The sequence below is a fragment of the Phalacrocorax aristotelis genome, chromosome 6, assembly GCF_949628215.1.
Source record: "Phalacrocorax aristotelis chromosome 6, bGulAri2.1, whole genome shotgun sequence".
NCBI lineage: Eukaryota > Metazoa > Chordata > Aves > Suliformes > Phalacrocoracidae > Phalacrocorax > Phalacrocorax aristotelis.
In genome coordinates, this window is record NC_134281.1 from 19,537,077 (window position 1) to 19,549,767 (window position 12,691).

Below are 12,691 nucleotides of genomic sequence, written 5' to 3' on the forward strand. Positions count from 1 at the left end.
CAGGGAAGGCGGGCCCTAGAGCGGACGGATAGCTCACTTGACCAATTGGAGGCCGCGCCGCGGCCCTCCCATCTCGGCGGCGGTGGTTCCCCCCCGCGACGGCCGCCATGGCCCTGACGGCCGAGACAGAGTCCAGGCTCTACCGGTCGCTCCGCGCCGCCGCCGGCGCCGCCGCCCACCTCGTAGCGCTGGGTTTCACCACTGCTGTGGCCGTGCTGGCGCGGCCCGGATCCAGTGAGTGCCGTGGCGGGGCCGGGGCTGGGACCGGGGCGGGCGGGCCGGGCCTTCCCTCAGCTCACCTCACCTCAGCGCCTGCCCTTCCCTTGCAGGCCTCTTCTCCTGGCACCCTCTGCTCATGGCCCTCGCGGTAAGTCCCGCCGCCCGGTTACCGGCCACCTCCCCGGTCACCGGCCACCCTCCTGCCATGGGCACCTCCCTCGGGCAGAGTAAGGGGCCTTGCTGGCGGAGAGCGCCCGGCGCAGAGAGTAAGGCCCCCTCTGCTCTCCGTGGGTGGTGGGAGGCTGAGCCCCGGCAGATGCACACCCGCTGCCGGTTCTGCCCCCCACTGCGGTGGAGGGATGGGGGCGGCCGGTGCCAACCACCCCTCCCCACCTCTGTCTCCCAGTTCTCGTTCCTGATGACAGAAGCCCTGCTGATCTTCTCCCCGGAGACCTCGCTGCTCCGCTCCTTCTCCCGCAAAGTCAAAGTGTGTGTACACTGGGTCCTCCAGCTGCTCGCCTTCCTCTGTGCCCTCCTGGGGCTGGGCATCATCACCTACAACAAGCACCTGAACGGCAAGGCCCACTTTGTGACCTGGCATGGCCTGATGGGGCTGCTGACCGTGCTGTACACCAGCGGGCAGTGTGCAGGGGGGCTACTCTTGCTCTACCCCAAGCTGATGAAGAACTGGACGCTGGCCAAGCTCAAGCTGTACCATGCAACCTCGGGGCTGGTGGGCTACCTGCTGGGCTGTGCCAGCCTGATGCTGGGCATGTGCTCTCTGTGGTTCACCACCTCGGTGACCAGCATCTTCTGGTACCTCGCCATGCTGTGTCCCCTTCTCACCAGCCTGGTTATCATGAACCAGGTGAGCAATGCTTATCTGTACCGCAAACGGAGCCAGCACTGAGGGCTCAGTGTGGATCCAAACTTCCCCTGTGCAACCCATCAAGGCTGGGGTTCCCTCCCACAGTCCCCTGTGGGGGTCCCCTGCTTGCACAGGATCTCCTCGGTACTAGATTTCTACCTACTCGTTTCTTGTTAGTCCTGGATTGTCGTAGTGTCTTGTCCCTGGGGAGCTGCTACGATGGATGTGACACCGAGTGGGCAGGAGCTGCCCACCTCATGCCTGCCTCAATGGGGACACTTCCCAGCACAGGTAACGCTGCTGGTCCCTGCAGCAGCTTGGTGCTCGGTGCTGGGAACCGGAGAGTTCACTCAGGATTCCTGCTCCTTCTCCTGTCGCTTGCCACCTGGGGTTGCTTTGGACCAGGCAGGACAGGAGCTGTCACATTTCTGGTGAGGAGGTCAGGGAGTCCCTGCTCACCTGGGAGGCTGCAGCAAGGACTGCACTGCCTCTCCTGCCACAAAGGCAGCTTGGCCAGTGAAAGTGCAGGGCATGGTTGTGGCTTCAGCCTGGCTGAAGTGGGGTGGCAGCACCCAAGGCATCCATCCCCACAGTGCAGCCCTGCATGGAGACTCACAGCTCCATGGTGTGGTCAGCCCTGCCCAATGACTGTGGATCCAGGTACGCTTTGCCACACACAAACCTTCCCACAGGCTGGGATGGCAAAGCTTCAGCCTAGCAGGAGGTGGTGGGGGGGGTCATTTTACAGAGCAAATTAGCTAGCTGAGATGCAAACCAGCAGCCTGTGAAGGCATTTTGTCCCTCTGAGGGACATAGGGAACAGCATGAGCACCAGGGGAGCAGGGCTTGGGATGAGCCCTCAAGCAAGCCTGTGAAACAGCCCTTGGGAAGGCAGACAGCAACCTCCTTGCCTTGCCAGTGCAACAGCCTTCCAGCCCACCTGCCACTTGGGCAGCCAGGCGCTGCAAGGCTCCACCTCAGCATGTATTCTGCTCTCAGCAGAGCCAGAGAGCTGGGAGCAGCTCCTGGACTAGGAAATTCCTCTGTATCCAGAGCTTTTATTCAATAAAGATTTCAGGCAGCTACAGTGCAACAAGCCCTCTTTACTGCCTGGGGGTGCTTCTGGGGTGCAGGCAGACATCCCCTGCCCCTGCAGACTTCCCACCTCCTCCTGCTTGCAAAGGTTCTCTCCCAACCTGCTGGGAGCACCCAGGAAGAAACCCCCTCCCCAGGCTACTATGCAAGAGCCCCCAGGGGCTGCTCTGTGCCTGGCCCCTGGCCCTGGCCATGCTCTGCAGCAGGAGCTGATTTCAGAGAACCCTTTATTGATACTGAAACATCTGTTTTTTCCTGGTTGACAAAACTGTCTTGTGTGGTCCTTTAAAAAAATAATGACAACATCATTAACCTGCATCTCAGGCTGGGGTTGCCCGGTGGATCAGAAGCTGTGAGGAGGCTGTTGCAGGGAGCATCCTCTTTATCCCAAAAAAAAAAAAAAAAAAAAAAAGCCCATCAACACAAAGGAAAAGAGAACAGGGAGCCCGTATTCTACCCACAGGAGAGAAAACCTGCTCCCGGAGGAAGCAGCAAGAACCCCACCGTAGAAATTAATTCCATCTTCTAGTGTAATCTGCCCAACAGATTAGCTGGGGAGCAGCCAAGGGCACTGGCTCCTAGTGGGGTGGCTCTGGGGGCAGGAGAGGGAGGAGGAGAGAACCCCCCACGTGCAAAGACCAGGGCTGGCGGTGCCAGACCACTGCTGTGCAGTACTGGGCAGTCCCCTCCTGCCCAGCTGTCTGTCCCCCCACCTGGCAAATCTCCCGCCTGTAACGGTGAGCTCCTGCTGGGGTGCAGGGAGGCTCCCCATGAGAAAGGGTTTTGGAAAAGAAACCTGCTGGTCTTCCCGCTCACTTGGTTAGGGACAAAACTACCTTCAGAAAGGAGGAAGTAAGTGTTGAGCGCTCTGGCCCGGTGCAGAGAAGCGAGGAAGTGCTGCTGACTTCACCCCTCCATGGGCAAGCACAGCGCCCTCGGGGCAGGGGCAGCCCCTATGTCCCCCTCCCAGAGCCAAGGTCCACAGCCTGCCCTGCACCGAGGGGAGCAGCTTGTGGACCCCCTGTCCTTGTGGTGGTGGCAGCGTTGTTGTCCTGGGCGCCTGGTGCAGGCTGCAAGTGGCCATGAAGCATTGGAATGAGGTAGCCCCCCTGCCTCTGCCATGGGAGGAGTCCCCACTCCCGGCTGAGCGTCCTGGCTGTGTGTGGGGGACACGAGGGGGGTTAGCAGCTCCCCAATGGAGATGGGGTAGGGAACGGGAGGCGGTGTGTCAGCCGGTCACAGCTGGGACGGTGCATCCTGGAAGGTGATGAGGCTGGACTCCTGGCTGGCACCCTTCCCGGCTGCGCTGGGCTCGGGCAGCAGCGGGCTGTCAGCCTTTGCCCCCGACTCCTCCTCATCGTCCTCCATGCTAGGCCAGGCTGACTGGTCCTCCACACGCTTCAGTCGCTCGTTCAGTGCCTTCAGGGCCAGCTGCCTGCAGGGCAAGAGCAGATGGGTGGGTTAACCCCAGGTCTGATGGGCACGGCAGGGATTAACATCTCTGACTCACAGGGCACTGTGTAAGGCCATCCCTGGCTTCTTCCCTCCGTGGAGGGTGGATTCAGCAGCGCTAGAGATGACCCTGAATGCCTGGGACTGCCCCGCAGAAACCCATTCACACTCCCAGACTACCTACACAGAGTTCTCGTGCCACGTGGTGTGCTCAGAAGCTGTCAGGTGGCACGCAGGCCGCTCCGGGAATGGGGGAAGAAAGGCATAAAACAGGGCAGGTGAAAGCAGGGCACCAACGCCTGGTCCAAACCTCCCTGCCAGGGCTTGGGAAGGCCAGCGCCAGGCATGTGGGAGGTTCTGGGGCGCAGGGCTGACTCAGCACCTTCCCCCGTGCCACGATGACAGGTGAGGGGCTGCTGCAAGCAGGGATTGTCATCTCCCCAGGCTACCACCGTCCCCCTTCTATCAGGACCCCTGACCCCAAGCCTCACCTGCCCTCTCCTCAGGATCTCCCTGCTCCTCCCCTGCACTTCCACCGCTGCTCCGCGTTTGGAAGAGTGGCACAACATCCCACCAGCCCCCTGAAATGCTTTCCATCACCTCTGTGGTACGGAGAGCAGCCCCCAGCAGACCACCTGGAGAAGGCCCCCCCGCCTTAGCACCCTGCACCCAAATCTCCCAGCTCCTCGTCTGGATTTTAAACCCGACCCTCACTGCCCATAAACATGATCCCTGTGGAAGCAGGGGGAGCGGTACCTTCTCCTCTCAGCATCCTGGGGGTCTGTCCCCGGCAGGCTGATGGTGATGGATGATGGAGCGCCCACATCATAGCGTTTCACTGTCTTGCGGCAGACCTTCACCTTCACCAGAATGCCATGCACCAGGTTGGCCACCAGACCCACTGCGGGCTGCAAGATCTCAGGGAAGAAAGTGGCAAAGGCGAAGTGGTCGGACATGTCTCCACGGCCTCTACTGTGCCGCTGGTAGAAACGCAGATAGACCCAGCTGGAGAGGAGCCCGAAACCGTACGAGGACAGTAGATTACTCTCGATGAGGGCAGCGAGCCGCAGCAGAGCCAGGAAAAGGAGCAGGAGCATGGGGACAGCCTTCATTCTGACCTGGGGCACCTTCAGGACAGTGCTGTCCCCCATCGTCTGCTTGAGGGCCACCAAGACCCCCCCGAGGAAGCCCAGCCCGCCGTGGATGCGGACGGCAAACAGGTAGGGGAGGTGGAAGGAGGCCACGTAGGTGAGGAAGTAGGCGAGGGCCCCTAGGAGCCCCACCGAGACATTCACCACGGCAAAGAAGACAAGCAGCTCCAGGGCGCCCCAGAGGGGCTCCAGCAGCCGGCCAGCCGCACCCAGCGTGGCCAGGCTGGCCGCCAGGCCCCAGGCCCGCTCCTCCACTAGCCCCTGCGTCAGCAGCGTCCAGACCCAGAAGTTGGGGGGCAGGAGATAACCGGGGGTCACTCCCAGGCCATAGGCCGTGTCCAGCCCGAAGGACAGCAGGTACAGGAGGAGGACGGCGGCGCTCAGCGACTTCACCACCACGCTGGTGCCGGCCAGCGCCGCCAGGAAGTGCTGCCGGGCTACCGGCAGGTACCGCCGCATCTTCAGCCGCCACCGGCGGGCCGAGGCTGCCCCGACCGGGCCGGGCCGGGCCGGGCCGGGCCCCGCTCAGCCCCGGGCCGGGCCCGGGCCCCTCTAGCCGCAGGCCAGGCTGTGCTAGGCCAGGCCGTACTAGGCCAAGCCGGGCGCGGACAAACAGCGGCTCTGCCCATGCGCGGAGAAGGGGGCCGGGCGGAGTCGGGGGCGGGGCCGGTCCCTCGCGGGGCGTGGTCCAGCCGAGAGACGCGTCGGGAACCGTAGGCCGGCGGGGGGTGGGGCAGGGGCATGGCGGGGTTTGGGGGAGGGTCACGGGGGGAGGCGCAGGGGAGCACAGGCGTAGGAGAGGGATGGGGAAACACAGTTATGGGGGTGTGGGGGATGACAGTCATGGGGATGTGGACATGGGGCGCACAAACCCTGACGGGGGGCACACGGACACGGGTGGGCCGGGAACGGGGAGGCGCTGGTGGACATTGGACCCCACTGGAGAGTGGGACCCAGATGTGGGGACACAGGCACAAGAGGATACATGCATGGAGTGACATGGTGACGAAGAGAAGAAGGGACACTGTCCTAAAGGGACACAGGGAAATAGGGGGTCCCGGGAGGGCTCATGGCGGGCACTGAGCCCCTGCTGCCCCACAGCCCCTCCTGTGCTCGTGTGGGTGCCCTGTCCGCGTCCCACCCGTGTCCCTGCCCATCAGACTCACAGCACAGGTTGCAGGCAGGCGTGAAAGCAGCGGCCCGGCTGGCAGGAGCGCCCCCATGTCCTGCTTCTTCTCCCACCCCCCGGGGTGCCGTAACCGCTCCCCCCCGACCAACCCTGCCCACGTACCCGGGCAATGACGCAACCACCGCCTGTGAAGTGAAAATATGAACATTATTTAATAACTGAGTCTCTGTAATAAACCATTTGAAAATATTTTACAAGGAGTCACACGCACGATATCTTACAAATTGTCTTTTTGTTGGTTTTTTTTAAGTTTTCCAACTCTTCTGTACAAAAAAAAATTAAAACCCAAAGAAATTAAAAATAAAGAAAAATCAATTAAAAACCCAATGCCTTTGAATGAGCAGAGAGAAGCTTTCAGGTGGGGGCAGGGCAGGAGGTGACCCCGGCAGGATTGGGGGGGCCTGGGGCCATGCCACCCCTTTGCCTTACTGTTTTTTAACTTAAAATAGACTATATATGTATATATTTATAGGTATGTATAGTGGTGGTTTTCTGGCAGAGCACCTAACTAGACTACAGAAGTACACACACTCCCGGTAACACAGAGCCATCTGTTCAAACACGGTTCCCAGAGACAGTAACCAAACACACACTGAAAAAGCTACAAGCAGAATGACCATTAATTAACCCCAGCACTAATTAGCGCCTGGCACCCTCCCCAGCACCCCTGGGGTGGCTGTGCCAAGTGGGCTCCCCTGGCCCTGGTTGATGAAGTGGCTCTGAGCAGGGTGCCCTGGGGGGTGAGGGTCCCTGGGGATGCCTGCCTGAGCAGGGGTCCCCGGCGCTTCTGGGAGCAGTGGGGGACAGGGGTGGTGGGTATGGCACCCCCTGCACTGCAGCACTGCAGGGTGTCACAGCTGGGCACCCTGCCGGGCTCCCCCAGCCCCACAGCACCTCTCCTGGCTCAGGTGGTGGGGTGCAGTGGGGTGCTGGGGCCAAGCAGCTGCTCTATCCACCTCCTCAGCACTCAGCATTTTGGCTGGGGGGAGGGATGTCCCCGCCTGAGTGCCCCGGTGTGACCCCCCAGCACCTCGGGGCACCCCGCTGCAGGGGCTCCTCCCACTCCCCTAACACTGGGTGGCCCCAGCCAGGACCTCAGCAGCACCTGGGGAGCAGCTCCCCCAGCCGCAGCTGTCTGGCACGTCTCTTCTGGGGTTCTGGGGACATGTGGCGCTTCCTGCTCCACGTCCGCTCAGGGACGTGCGGCACATCCTGCTGCAGGGCACATGGCGTGACCCGCTCGGGGGCACATGGCACACCCCATTTGGGGACAGGCGGCATGTCCCCCTGGCCGGAGCAGTTTCTTTGGCAGGGCTGCTGGGTGAATGAGGCCGTGGGGGTGGGCAGGGCTGAACGGGCAGGATTTCACAGTGATCTGCAGAACTGAAAAGAAACAAAATACACTTTTTTCCCCCTCCTTTTCACCCCAATATCTGTGCCCAAGAGTGCATGAGAGCAGCTGAGCCCAGAGCAGGTACCAAGGTGCCATCCCACCCTGGCACAGGCCAAGGCCAGCTGCCCACCACCTCTGCCCCTGCCCATGCGTGGTCCGAGCTCACAGGGATGCTGGAGCCACCATCCACCCCGCACACCTGGGTGGCTGGGGAGGGCTGGTACCCACTAGAACAAATAATACTGACCCGCACAGTCAAGTCAAGTCCTTTTTTCATATTTGTGTGTTGTTTTTTTTTCCTCCCCCCCCCCCCCCCCCTTTTTTTTTTTTCCCTTGTGTCCTCATTGCTGTCAATAAACACCGCCGTTCTCCAGGTGAAAATGTCTGAAACTCGATGTAGAAATATCTGGTTTAAAATCTTCAGGCTAAAAAAATAGGCAAGGTGGATGGGGGGGTTGTGGGTGGAGGCCACCGATGCCACTTTCTGAGTCCCAGGGGCTGGGAGAGCGTGATGCTGGGGTACCGACCCGATCCCTACTCTGCTGGGGAGCCCCTGCCCACACCCCGACTCATCTTTGGCTGCGGCCAGCAGGGAGTACAGGGCAGCATCACGGGGTCCCCGAGGTGGCAGAGGGGACGTCGCTCCCACTCCACTGGGCCAGGGAGGGGGATGGAGATGGAGCTTGAAAGGAAAGAGAGCTGGCGGTGTGACTGGGGATGCTAAAGGCAGGCGGCTGGGGGCAGTGGGTGCCAGCTGGCACTGGAGTAGAGGAGCAGCAGTTGCAGGGAGAGCAGGACCCCCAGGGAGGGGGTGAAGGAAGCCCCTCTGCCACAGTCTGAGGTATCTTCCTGGGGAGGCAAAGGGAGAGGGTCCATGGGGCACCCCCACTGGTGCCTTTGTGCCCCAGGGGCACCCACTGCCGTGGCAGGGACACCCACGCCCCACACAGCCCTGCTGCACCTCCCGCCCCAGGGTTCCCGTGGCACTGCTCTCCCAGGGGACACCCCACGGTGCTGCTCTCCTCAGGGCCCCCATGGCTCCACTTCCCCCCAGGAGGGCACCCCATGGCATCGCTTTCCTAGGGACCCCCATGGCTCTGCTCTCCCCAGGGGCACCCCAAGGCTCCTGACCCCCCTCCAGGTCCTCCCAGGGCTCCAAACACCCATCAGGGGGGTCTCCCCCGTGGCACTGCACCCCAGCATCTCCCCATGGCTCTGTTCCCCTCAGTGGGACACCCCGTGGCTCTGCTCCCCCATCGGGGTGGGGCGCTCACTCCTCCATTTCCCCCAAGGGGGAACCTCTCAGCTTTGCTCCCCTGGGAACCCTCCATGGCTCCACTCCCCTCTTCAGAGGGAACATGCTGCCCCAGTTCCCCACACACAGCACCCCACAGCTCTGGTCCCCTGGTGACATCCCCATGACTCTGCTCTCCCCTCCCCAGGGGGCACCCACTGCCTCCCAGCCCTCCTCAGGGGGTCCCCCGAGCTCCACTCCCCCCTGTACCCTCCTGCACCCCACATACTGTTGCATTGTAGTCGAAGCAGATGTGGGGACCTTTCCGGTAGCGGGGCCTGTCCACCAGCTCACACTGATTGGGGTCCCTCGGCGGGGCTTTGCAGGTCAAGGAAACCACCAGGGACAGGGCAGCGGGGGCCCATGGGGCACCCATGGTTATGCCAGCCCCTCTGGCCACAGGCTGGCTCCCTCCACCCGCACTGGACACCACAGCTCCTGACCCCCCTGCCCTGCCCTGCACCCCTCTGCCACCACATCCTAGTGGGAAGCAGCTGGGCCACCAAAGGATACCTCTTACCTCTGCCTGCAGCAGCTTGATGGACTCGCACTGGCTGCAGAGGGGCTTGTCGGCCACCACGAAGAGCAAGTTGGTGTTGGCCAGCCTCTGAGCATGAAAGAGCCTGGGGGTGCAATGGCAGTGGGGACCCCAGTTACCCTGTGTCCCAATCCCCCCCGTGGCCCCGGTGCCAGCCCTGCAGGATAGTGGCTCTGGGGAGGCTGAGCCAGCAAGGCTCATCCCCAACCTCATCCCTGTCCTTGCCACCATCCCTGTCCCAACCTCATCCCTGCCTCCATCCCCAACCCCATCCCCCTTCCTGTCCCCATGCTGTGGGACTGCCCAGGGAACCAGCACTGATGAGCTTTTAGGGCTCAGTCGCACTTGATGGAGCCCTGAGGACATCATCATCACCCCATGGGGACACAACCTTGCTCTCTGTCCCCCGTCTGGGTAATACAAGCCCCCCAAGTGCTGCACACCATCTCCCATCGCCCCCACAGAGGTGGCTACACAGGGGTCCTGGCAAAGGCAGCCGAGGGAAGTGTCCCCAACCCTGCCCAGATGGTGGGATGGTGGGGCCAGACCCACCTGGAGCAGTTGCCGCAGTCGATGATGGCGTTGTAGGTGGCGTTGACAGTGCTGAAGTAGTACTGCGTCTGCTTCATTATGCAGCTCGTCTCCCTGGCCTCCATGCTGTCCCCTGCCACCTCCTCTGTGCCAGCACAGTGCTGTGGGCCAAGGGCCATGGACCCCCTGCCACGCGCCCCCACCATGTCCCCTCTCCGCTCCCAGCCCAAGGCTCCCCGGGCACTCACCTGTCTGGAACCAGCTGCTGTAGGTGAGGCCATACAGGAACTGCTGGAAGAGGGACCTGGGGAAGGAGAATGTGGCCGTGTTGCTGTCCCAGTGCCAGGGATGTGTCGGTGTCACCCCCTAATGGAAACGGCCCGTGGGAAGGAGACACAGTGGGACTCACCAGGCTGCAGCCGAGGTCCACCAGGCGAGGTTCAGGAGATCGGCCACAGTAGGCTGTGGGCAAAGAGAGGGGCGGTGAGCCAGCAGGTCCCTGTGCAGGGTGCTGGGGACATCCCCGCAGATCCCTGAGCTCCCAACTGCCCGGTGGCCACCGTCCCTGCAGGCACTCACCACAAAGACACCACGGGGCGCAGCGCCTGTGTTGCCCTGGGCCTCAGGGGCACAGACGGACTGGAAATCATAGGACTCCTTGCGGGTGTAGAAGGAGTTGTTGTAGAGGGCAGACATCAGGTTAGCGTCCACCTCGCTGAAGAACTTGCCCACCTGGGATGGGGACACTGAGTCTGCACCCAAACGCCCCCTTTGCCATGGTCTCCCCCAGTTCCTCCACAGGGAACTTGTGTGGGCTTTGTCACACCACTCGTGATACAAGCTCAGGGGTCTCAGCTCCCCGCTGGCATCCTATGCCCAGGAAAGCCATCACATGGGCAATGCTCACCTGGTACCAGTGGTCCTCCTGGTTGGAGAGCACCAGGAAGCCCCCATCATCGATAAGAACACAGATGAGGTCCTGGGGAAGGAGGGCAGTGTCACACACAGGGCCCTGGCCATGCCCAGGGCAAGGCAGGACAGGCAGGGCAGGGGGTGACGGGCAGTCAAGCAGGGGGCCCAGTGCAGTCTCCCCAGGCCTGGGGGCTGCTCAGGAGCATCTCGGTGCTGGGAGCACCTTCACTGGGTGCAGGGAGAGGGAACCACCACCCACCCTGGGGGTTTTAACAGCCCCTTTGGTAGGTGGTCCACAGTCCAGGGGGCAAACCTCAGGGCTTCATCCCTACGAGGGGGGTCAGGGACTGGCTGAGCTCTGGGAGCGGCACAGGGACAGGGTGGGCATGCTCACCCAGATAGCACGGGCAGGGGATGGGGAGCCCTCCAGCCATCCCCCATTCTCCCTGCCTGCTGTTTCCCACTGCCCCCACCCCTGCTCACCACCCACCTTGTTGTTGGCCTCACAGTCCATCTCACAGCTGGTTGAGGGGTCGCACTGTCAACAGAAACCGGGGCAGAGGGACAGGTTAGTAGGACCAACTTCTACCCAGTGCCTTCCTCCTGGGAGGGGATGCACAGGATGGCGTCCCCAGGGGTTGGGGGTGGGTGCCCTGAGCAGCGTGATGGGCACGGCTCTGCTGGAGGCACAAGCCCAGTGGGGCCACAGGCACCATGTCCCAGCAGTGGTCCCCAGCCATGTCCCCAGCAATGGGAGCTCCCTCCCTGTCCCTGTCCCCATCCCCATGCTGTACCAGTGCCGTGGAAGCCCTGGAGGACATACCCGGCGGGTGCCCAGCTGGTCGCGGTCCGTCCGGTTGCTCGCCAACACTTTGAACTTCTCAGCCCAGGCCTCCAGGTCCAGCTTCACCCCCACCACTGGGGGCAGTGGGGAGATGGGGTCAGCCCCAGCACAGGGGGACGATGGGGACCACCCAAGCCTGGCGGCAGGGCACCCAGCCCCCTGCCTACCTGCTGGCTTCAGCATCTTGCCCCCGATACTGAGCTCCACTGCAGTGCTCACCAGGATCCCAATGGTGTTGTTTTCCAGGTCCAGCCCCCGGTAGCCGGCTGTGGAGGGCAGGGGCGGCATGAGGGGACACACAGGGCCAGTGGCAGCCCGTGCCACCCCCTGCTGCCCCCAGCCAGCACCCACCATCCCGGTAGGGCGGCTTGAAGATGTAGCCCTTGTTGTCCAAACTCCTCCGATAAAAGCTGGCGTTGAAAGGCTCCGGTTCCTCCTCCCAGTCATCTGCAGCCCTGGTGGGGAGCAGCCACGGCCATGGCTGTCACTCGGCCCAGGTCCCACTGGAGATGGCCTCGGGGGAGCAGGCTTGTCACCGCCTGAGGCCAGGTATGCATGCACCCACCAGACACTCACTTGTTAGGGAAGACGCGGGTGATGCCCCCATCGGTGGCTGCGAAGACAGCCAGAAGGCTGTACCTGCAAGGAGAGGGGCCAGGCATGCCAGGTATCAGTAGGGTTTTGCTTTGCTCCTGTCCCATTCCCACAGCCCGTCTCAGCCTCCTGATCCCCCTCTGTCCCCAGCTAGTGCTGCCCATCCCTGGCCACCTTGCCCCCACCTACGTGTTGAGGTCCTGGTCCTTCCAGACCCGCTCCACCAGCTGCTGCGTGATGCCTGTGTCCAGGATCAGGTTGTGCAGGAGGAAGTTGTCACCTTGGGAGGAAGATGGTGAGGAGGAGGAGGAGGAGAAGGAGGTGAAGGCCAGTCCTGTGAGGGGCCTCACACACCCCTCTGCCCAGCACTGGCACCCTCTCTGCAGTAGCTCCCAGGACCCCTGGCACAGCTGACCCCCTGCCCCATCTGCCCCTGGCCCCCCATACCCCCCAAACCCTGCTGTCAGTCCCCCCACCAGCCATCCCCAGATACTCACACTGCTTGGAGTCTGGGGTCACCTTTTCCATGAGGGCAATAAAGTTTTCCAGGAACTCGGTGTTGTTATCCGACAAGTCGAGGTCTTTGCAATACTCTCTGGGGTTTGGGGGAC

The 12,691-nt window shown here is 62.3% G+C and overlaps 3 protein-coding genes across 10 annotated transcripts in view; 1 reads left to right on the top strand and 2 right to left on the bottom strand.

The window, feature by feature from the left end:
- Positions 1 to 63: 63 nt before the first annotated feature.
- CYB561D2 (cytochrome b561 family member D2) lies at positions 64 to 2,174 on the top strand. Of its 2 annotated transcripts, none has more exons than XM_075096406.1 (3): positions 64 to 234; positions 330 to 367; positions 626 to 2,174. In XM_075096406.1, exons 1-3 carry the CDS (start codon positions 108 to 110, stop codon positions 1,127 to 1,129), a joined length of 669 nt encoding a protein of 222 aa, XP_074952507.1. In that variant the 5' UTR covers positions 64 to 107; the 3' UTR covers positions 1,130 to 2,174. The 2 variants fall into 2 exon arrangements, with proteins under 2 accessions (XP_074952507.1, XP_074952508.1); XM_075096407.1 differs by having other exon boundaries at positions 78 to 234; positions 310 to 367.
- A 218-nt stretch (positions 2,175 to 2,392) lies between these two features.
- On the bottom strand, positions 2,393 to 5,518 carry TMEM115 (transmembrane protein 115). The gene is made up of 2 exons (XM_075096404.1): positions 4,391 to 5,518; positions 2,393 to 3,617 (listed from the first exon to the last, which is right to left on the bottom strand). Exons 1-2 carry the CDS (start codon positions 5,242 to 5,244, stop codon positions 3,419 to 3,421), a joined length of 1,053 nt encoding a protein of 350 aa, XP_074952505.1. The 5' UTR covers positions 5,245 to 5,518; the 3' UTR covers positions 2,393 to 3,418.
- A 584-nt stretch (positions 5,519 to 6,102) lies between these two features.
- The window catches only part of CACNA2D2 (calcium voltage-gated channel auxiliary subunit alpha2delta 2), a 236,553-nt gene continuing 229,964 nt past the window's right edge, over positions 6,103 to 12,691 (bottom strand). For all 7 annotated transcript variants that reach the window (XM_075096400.1, XM_075096396.1, XM_075096394.1 and 4 more), the window contains 15 exons: positions 12,578 to 12,675; positions 12,270 to 12,360; positions 12,063 to 12,125; positions 11,838 to 11,941; positions 11,654 to 11,752; positions 11,466 to 11,560; positions 11,133 to 11,180; positions 10,638 to 10,709; positions 10,310 to 10,462; positions 10,140 to 10,192; positions 9,979 to 10,034; positions 9,752 to 9,875; positions 9,175 to 9,284; positions 8,891 to 8,979; positions 6,103 to 8,216 (listed from right to left, as the gene is read on the bottom strand). In XM_075096400.1, the coding sequence (XP_074952501.1) occupies positions 8,088 to 8,216; positions 8,891 to 8,979; positions 9,175 to 9,284; positions 9,752 to 9,875; positions 9,979 to 10,034; positions 10,140 to 10,192; positions 10,310 to 10,462; positions 10,638 to 10,709; positions 11,133 to 11,180; positions 11,466 to 11,560; positions 11,654 to 11,752; positions 11,838 to 11,941; positions 12,063 to 12,125; positions 12,270 to 12,360; positions 12,578 to 12,675 (1,384 nt within the window). In that variant the 3' untranslated portion in view covers positions 6,103 to 8,087. The remainder of the gene's footprint in view (positions 8,217 to 8,890; positions 8,980 to 9,174; positions 9,285 to 9,751; positions 9,876 to 9,978; positions 10,035 to 10,139; positions 10,193 to 10,309; positions 10,463 to 10,637; positions 10,710 to 11,132; positions 11,181 to 11,465; positions 11,561 to 11,653; positions 11,753 to 11,837; positions 11,942 to 12,062; positions 12,126 to 12,269; positions 12,361 to 12,577; positions 12,676 to 12,691) is intronic.

Coding starts and splice junctions, on each gene's coding strand:
- CYB561D2 (XM_075096406.1), top strand. CDS start 108: ATGGCCCTGACGGCCGAGACAGAGTCCAGGCTCTACCGGTCGCTCCGC. Junction 235..329: donor GCTGGCGCGGCCCGGATCCA/GTGAGTGCCGTG, acceptor CTTCCCTTGCAG/GCCTCTTCTCCTGGCACCCT. Junction 368..625: donor CTCTGCTCATGGCCCTCGCG/GTAAGTCCCGCC, acceptor TCTGTCTCCCAG/TTCTCGTTCCTGATGACAGA.
- TMEM115 (XM_075096404.1), bottom strand. CDS start 5,244: ATGCGGCGGTACCTGCCGGTAGCCCGGCAGCACTTCCTGGCGGCGCTG. Junction 3,618..4,390: donor CAGGATGCTGAGAGGAGAAG/GTACCGCTCCCC, acceptor CTTGCCCTGCAG/GCAGCTGGCCCTGAAGGCAC.